Genomic DNA, 7,745 nt, shown 5'->3' on the forward strand with positions numbered 1-7,745 from the left:
CGTGTTTGAGGTTTGATCTTCTCCACTTTCGTTTCTACATTGTATTTCCGCTGCGCTAACCTAAATTATAGGAAGTAACGATAATTTGAGGTCGGCTATTCACACCCCCCCTCTCTAGCCGCATCCGAAGGTCCTAACAGATATATCCAGGAAGATATCACAACCAATTGCGAGTAGATCTCGACTACGATCCGACTATAATTATAATTGATTCATCTCCTAATTTATTTTTTAATAAATCAAGAGATCTAGTAAATGACGGATCGCGGTCTATAAATTTTAATTGATTGATTTTAACAGATCTATATAATAGATAGAATCCATTAAAATTAACCAATATATAATAAACCATCTCTTATTCATAAATTACGGACAAGAAAATCCGTCATGATAAGTTGAAAGCAAAATGTCCATTATCATTTATATGTTGTATTTTACTGTGGAATCGATCCTGAAATATCACTTTTTACTCAATAAATAATGGGATATAATTATATATAAAAAAAAATGCTAACGCCAGTTTAACTTCGGTTCCGGTTTTCCAACAACTCGCTCTCCCCTCGTCTCTTCCGTTTCGGCGTTACTTTCCTCCTCGCTGTTACCGTTCCGTTTTACTTCTCCTCGTCTTCTCCGCTCGTTGGAAATCTCCTCTTCTCCACCCTGCTTCCCTCACCGGTCGAAGACGGTCGGCGCCGTGGCCTTCCTCCTTCACACTGTTTCCTGGCGGGAGGGCGCTATTCCGCCACGTGACGTCCTACTCCGGCCGGCGGTACCCAGAGGGACGGCAGATTCGGATCTCTCTGATATTTGGACCTGGTGGGAGGGTAATGTGGGATCTCTGATTCCCGCACCACTGGCGGAGGCTTCATCGGATGCCCTCTCGATTCCAGAGGCGGATGGTGGAGGAAGGGTCGTGACGAATCCGCGATCGGTTTCATATGGTAAGTGACGGAGGACATGAAATTTTGAGCGTTCCATGGGCGCTTCGTTGTTGTATTTCCTTTTTCACCTTTCCTTATTATTCTTCTTTAGAGATCTTCATTTGGCCTTTTATTCATGGAAAGTCGGTTGCTAATTTTAGGATTACTGTTTATCATCCGTATTTTCTATTTCTTTCTCTTTTCCCCCCTCCATATTAATTTTCGTAATTGATTTATTTCTATTTATTACTTGTTTGTACTGTTCCTGAAAGCAAAGTTATTATATCGTCATCTCTAGCGATCATTATCCAGAAACAGACTTTTTTTTTTCAGATTTTATTTTTTGGTACCAACTGTACAATTTGGAGCTCGAATTTAGAACAGCATTGTGTCAAATTTGCTCCCCACATTTTAAGTCTGTAGGTCGAGATTTTTGTTAATCACGTTGAAATTTTAAAATTTCTAGTTATATTATGAATTCTGGATCTCATAGAAAAAACTGTTTTTTTTTTTATTTCAGAGTGTTAAAAAACGTATGAGAAAATCTTTCGTTTTTAGTCATGCAGGCTCACCAAATTTAAATAATATTCCTGAGGCCTTCTTTTGTTAGATGATGTAATTTTGTTGTACGCTATCGATTATCTAACTGGTAGATCAGTTGACAACTTAACCAGAGTTACATCGCGCACCATAATCATTGTCTCTTCTGGCCAACTTAATGCCATTATTTTCTAATCCATTTCCTTAATATTACAACCGTATACTGAACTTTTCCACAGTGATAATAAACTTGTTTCTTCCACACTATGATGGATCATTTATTTCCATTCTTAGATTTTGTTTGGTGTAAAATGTTGGGTTCTATAATTGTCGAAATTTTGAATACGATGACTCTTTTAATGTACTTGACATTCTTTCTGGCCAGGTTCGTAGTTTAGGTATTTCACAGGAGTTCATGTTCTTATATGAAAATTCAATGAGACACTTTTTAGCTCGAACACTGTTTCTTGCCTACTCAATCATTTATTTTCATCATACGTGAATGAGCAAGAACGCCATGAGATGCGGTTTATTCTCTGTGGTAAAGAAAATATTATTGTTAAATATTCTTCTTGTTTGGTTCTTATCTTTCAACAGGTGGAAGGAAGGTCTTGCATATCTAGGGAAGTTAAAATGGGTTAGAATTGTTGAAACTCAAAAAGCTCCAACTGAAATAGTCTGGATTTGTGCCTTCTGCTATTAATTCAGCCACTTTTATGTCCGAAATTAGAGAAAATACTTTAAGAACTTCAGCGCCATGTGGTACTAGGATGCTCAGGAGTGCTGATACTGATGCATTTTCAGATGTTAGTGGTTCTATCAAGGATGCCTTTTGCAAGAATCCAGCGAAGAAATTTTGCATGTCCAACCTAGAATGGATTGAAAAGATCCCAGAATGTCCTATATTTCACCCCTCAAGGGAGGAGTTCAAGGACCCATTAGATTATCTTCAACAGATTGCTCCTGTTGCATCAAGATATGGTATGGTGATTTTCGTGAAACTTCTTTTATAGACAGTTATTGTGCTTATGTGTGCTTGGTTTATATATGTTATTTTTAATCTAAATTATTGTAGATTAGTCCTAGAAAGGCGGTCTGCATTTGAGATTCGTTAGAATGACATAGGGGTTGCAATAACACAGAACATTAGGAATTAAACTAGATATACTGTTTATTGGCCGAAGTAAATCACTCCTTTGGCAGTGCTTTGAAATGACAAGTCCAAATCCGTTTTCAATATTAGTTATCCATTTTGATGATTTCTTTGTCTTAGATGCCAGTTTGTATATAGTACCTGAGAATGCCATAAATTGAATCATTTTGTGGGACTATGTATTACTGCTCATTTTGTTTGGGGCATTTAGCACATATAAAGTTTATTAGCCCCATGAGCATTATACTTCAATTCATAATGCATTGGTCTACTAAATGTTTCCTTTCTTAAAATGTTTCAGGTATATGTAAGATCATTTCCCCTATTAGTGCTTCTGTTTCTGCTGGTGCTGTCTTAATGAAGGAGCAAATTGGGTTTAAGTTTACTACCAGAGTGCAGCCTCTACCTCTTGCTGAGTGGGTTGTAGATGACAAGGCCACATTTTTCATGAGCGGAAGGTTAGCTACATAACAACAATTCAAACTTTGGTTTTTTATTTTGCATGTATGCTACCAGACTAACAATTGGTGGTTCTAGAAAGTATACATTTCGGGAGTTCGAAAAGATGGCAAACAAGTATTTTTCTCAAAGATATTATAGTTCTGGATGTCTCCCAACTAAGTTTCTGGAAGAACAATTCTGGCATAAATTTGCATTTGGCCAGACAGAGTTAGTTGAGTATGCTTGTGATATTGATGGAAGTGCTTTCTCATCTTCTCCTAGAGATCAACTTGGACAAAGTAATTGGAATCTTAAGGTGACCTCTCTTTCAATCTAATTACATTCTCTGCATGTCAGCTCGCATGTGCTGCCTCTGCAACAGTCAAAGATACATAGTAACTATTTGCTGGACAAACTGCATATATACTTGGCTACCATGTAGACCTGGAAAACAAATTCCATCCAGAACTGATTTCCTCAATTTTCCTCAATTTGCTATTTATTTCTCATTTTAGTTTATGTAAAGGGTTTGCAACTATTTGCTTTATTTCCATTTTTAATATCTTACTATTGGATTTTACAATAGTGTGTTTTGAAAATAGCCTATGGTTTTTTATACTTGTGCCATTCACATATCTTTCATGTTTATCCTGCCAAACCTTTTTGTCCTGATGTTTTAATTTAAAAAAAAAAGAGTATAATAGTACAATAAATAACTGAGCCACTTGTTTATTTAGCTCTTATAGATAGAGTCAATATTATTTCTACAGTTCTAAAAAATTGGCTTCTCTATCTAGAGATTTTCTCGTCTATCGAAGTCTGTACTACGGCATCTGCAATATGCAATTCCAGTAAGTACCCCTTTTGCAACCAGTGTTTTCATATGCTTTTTGTCTTCATCACTATTTTGTGGTTTGCTGAAGGGAGTAACAGATCCAATGCTTTACATCGGGATGGTCTTTAGTATGTTTGCTTGGCATGTTGAAGATCATTATCTATATAGGTACTAAATACAGTTTCTGGTTCTCTTATTTTCCAATTATTTATCTGATGTCTTGGTTACACTATTCATCCAGCATTAATTATCATCATTGTGGAGCTTCCAAGACATGGTATGGAATCCCAGGTCACTCTGCTCCAGACTTTGAAAAGGTGGCCCGGAGTCACATTTATAACTCTGACATTTTGCAAGCTGATGGAGAAGATGCAGCTTTTGAGGTTCTTTTAGGGAAGACCACGATGTTCCCTCCAAATATTTTGTTAGAACATGATGTTCCCGTTTATAAAGCCATACAAAGACCAGGAGAATTCATTGTCACCTTTCCTCGAGCTTATCATGCAGGTTTCAGCCATGGTGAGGTGGTTTTGAGCAATGTTCCGTTTTATAAATCCTTTATTGCTTGACATCTGAAGGTTTCTTTATAGGTATGCTTATTCTGTTTGGGCATTATTTGAGTTTCATTATATGATTTTATATGTAGGATTCAATTGTGGCGAGGCTGTAAATTTTGCTATTGGTGATTGGTTTCCATTAGGTGCTGTGGCTAGCCAACGATATGCAGTTCTTAACAGGATTCCATTACTTCCGCATGAGGAACTCCTCTGTAGGGAAGCAGTGCTGCTTTCTAAAAGTCGTCAGCTTTCAAGAGAAGATCTGAACTCGCAAAAATGCATCAAATTATCATTTGTGTCCTTAATACGCTTCCATCACTTTGCTCGTTGGTCCCTTATGAAATTGGGTGCCCGTGCATGCAATAATAGAGAGACTGTACTATGTAGCATTTGCAGACGTGACTGTTATGTTTCTCATGTTAAGTGCTATTGCATCATCGATCCAATCTGTTTGCACCATGGTATGCACCAACTTAAGCTGAAATTTATATTTTTCCCGACATGATTTTCTCCTCCACTGCTTGACTTGTTTAATTTCCATTATGCTGTTAAGAGAAAGAGCTTGAAAGCTGCAATTGTGGTGTTTCTCGTTTAATATATCTGAGGGAGGACATTATGGAATTGGAGTCTTTATCATGGGCATTTGAACATGAGGATGATTTAAGAGAGGAAGTGCACCAGCTGATTCAAAAGAGTGGCAACTTTGGTATATGGTCAAGGTCATTTTACAATGCTGAAGATGTTTATGTTCCATATTGTGAGATAAATTTCGAGGCAATATCTGAAGCTAGTTGTAACAAGCATGAAACGGTAGGATCTATTTTGTTTCCTAGATCAGTGACATCATCGGTGGAGTTAAAACAATGTTTATTGCATAATCATGTAAGAATTTCTGTTAGTCCATATTTTCTGATTTTGCAATTTATTCTCATTTTAGTTTTACTTTTCAATTAATTCTGCATGCAGGACATAAAAACTAATACAGGACTATCATTGTGCACCAAGTTACCTGGTTCATGTCAATCTGCCATGCGAAACCCAAATAGAACTTTAATTGGTTGTCAAGCTGGTAACAAAACTTCAGTTAGGCAAGAGAGTGATGATTCTGATGCCGAAATCTTCATAATCAAACGAAGATCTACAGTACAAAAAGATATAACATCTGAGGGCAATGTTGATTCAAGCCACGCTGAATATCAGGTTTGTACCAATGCAACTGGATATTTAGTCCTTCTATTCAGTCTACATTTGCAAATGGAAACCTTAATCTGGGCAGCAATACCTTCCAAATCATATAATTTGTTCTTTTCAGAGAAATTTTTGGTGTCGGTGGGATTGTGTTTCCATTATAGCAAATTTTTCATGCCTAGAGGGACAATATACTTATAATGGTAATCTTCCCCCTTCAAATGTACTTTTGATCAAACTTCAAAGATTACCCATGCTACATTGTATGCACAATACTAGAATTAGAAAAGAACAAGAGGAAAATAAGTAGACCAAAAGGCTTCTTAGTCCCGACCCATTTTGTTTTCATGGATACGGTTTAGTTAGCTAATGTCCTTTGAATTGCTTTACTATTGTGCAAATCCAATGCTGCAATCCAAAAATCTTTCTCTGGATATCATGGCAATGCCATTGGCAGGTAGCTTGCCTCATTAAGCTTTTCACAAACACGCAACTCTGTCTAGCTCTGACTTGATCTTTGTTCAAACTCATGTGGCTTCTTCCTTTAATGTTGTACATTTGGTTTCAATTTGCTCAGCAAACTTGTTTTTAACTGTGCAGTTTCATGACCTTATTTTTATAAATTTTAGGGGCTAAAACGGTTAAAGAAGCTCCGTGAAGAAGGTAGGCAGCCATCTCCAGCATTATCACAATTTAGACAATGTGAAAAGAAGCTTGAAGCTGCAATCAGCAGGACTTGTATACCATTGCTTTCAAGAAACGGACAGGTATCTTCTGGCGAAAAGCTTGTCATACTTAAACATCATAACAAAGTTGCTGACACACCAGGCCATTCAAACAGGACTTCACCACTATCTAATGAACTTGGGCAAAAGCGTTTAATGTCAAAGGGCATTTTTTATCCTAATGAAGCAGATAAGCCGAGGGATTCATCCTGTAAATTACCATTTCCAGGAAGCTAATACGCTACTCGACGCTCCAATGCTAACTTCTGATTTTGACTAGGCTCTAACAGCTGAGGAAATGACTCGGCCAACAGATTGGCAGCTATTTTCCATCTTCAGGAGGTGATTTGGAAAGGATGCCCGTAATCGATTCTTTGTGCAAGCCTCAAATGAGACGCTGACACGATTTGATTCTCAAAACTGTTTTCTTTCTTTTTTGATATTATGTTAGCAAACACTCGGCCTTTTTCTATTTTGCCGGTGATGCATATTGGGGATTGTAGGTGTTACCACTATCGTCACAATTAGCTCACTTCTGCTAATTTGAGATTAAGTTAATTTTTTAACATGGCTCAGTTCTCATGTTTCTATAATTTGAATAGAATGTTAGAGATTACGAGCTAGTAAGGAAACATTTTTTTGTCTGCAAAATTTAAGTGAAAAAAATTATGTCTTTCGCCGTCGTCGGGCTCCTTGCATTTCAGTGTACTGTTGATGAAGCAGCTGAGGAAAATTGTTTATTGTGTTTCTAGGAGTTTATAATGCTCGTAAGAATTTCAGGTGGAGTATTCAAGTTTTTGTTTAATTGAAACAACTCGTATCTTTGTTTACGTTTTAGATGTAAAATTATACGAATCACTCCATGTAAATATTTCAGCTTCCAGTTTATCAAACAAGATGTATTTCTTTTCCAATTATCTGTGACAAACATCAATGATGATTCTACTATTGGCTATTGCACTGAAGTGTACTTGTGTATAAAGCGCGGTATTCAATTTACGCCAATTAATTTTGGGATGATCGACTCCGACTAATCCTGAAGTGATCGACTCAGTTTTACAAAAAATTTCCACCGACTATTAAAATGAATCAAAAAATACTCACAAGAAACAACCTACAATTTCATATTCTATCAACTGTCCATTAAAAAAAATTATCACGATAATTGTGATATTGTGGTAGGTTGGCATCAACAGTTGTGTGATGTATGTTCATGAAGAGGAATGATATTTTTAAGAAAAAATCTTAAGGAAAAATCTTAAAAATAGACACATAAATAAAATAATAGGTCACATCATTTATGTATCTATCTTTAACAATTTTCCTTGAATTTTTTTTTTAAGAATATCATAGCTCATTTATGAAGCCTGTTTGAAATCATCACCA

General features: G+C 36.5%; 1 protein-coding gene across 2 annotated transcripts; it reads left to right on the top strand.

Annotated features, from left to right (window-relative positions):
* The first annotated feature begins 542 nt into the window (after nucleotides 1-542).
* LOC121980956 (lysine-specific demethylase JMJ706-like) lies at nucleotides 543-6,925 on the top strand. Of its 2 annotated transcripts, XM_042533241.1 has the most exons (12): nucleotides 543-941; nucleotides 2,058-2,441; nucleotides 2,915-3,071; nucleotides 3,151-3,370; nucleotides 3,852-3,905; nucleotides 3,978-4,057; nucleotides 4,131-4,408; nucleotides 4,536-4,907; nucleotides 5,000-5,328; nucleotides 5,413-5,646; nucleotides 6,264-6,401; nucleotides 6,476-6,925. In XM_042533241.1, exons 2-12 carry the CDS (start codon nucleotides 2,177-2,179, stop codon nucleotides 6,491-6,493), a joined length of 2,145 nt encoding a protein of 714 aa, XP_042389175.1. In that variant the 5' UTR covers nucleotides 543-941; nucleotides 2,058-2,176; the 3' UTR covers nucleotides 6,494-6,925. The 2 variants fall into 2 exon arrangements, with proteins under 2 accessions (XP_042389175.1, XP_042389174.1); XM_042533240.1 differs by lacking the exons at nucleotides 6,264-6,401; nucleotides 6,476-6,925 and adding an exon at nucleotides 5,759-5,964.
* The last annotated feature ends 820 nt before the right edge of the window (nucleotides 6,926-7,745 follow it).

This window comes from Zingiber officinale, chromosome 5A, assembly GCF_018446385.1.
Source record: "Zingiber officinale cultivar Zhangliang chromosome 5A, Zo_v1.1, whole genome shotgun sequence".
Taxonomy (NCBI): Eukaryota; Viridiplantae; Streptophyta; class Magnoliopsida; order Zingiberales; family Zingiberaceae; genus Zingiber; species Zingiber officinale.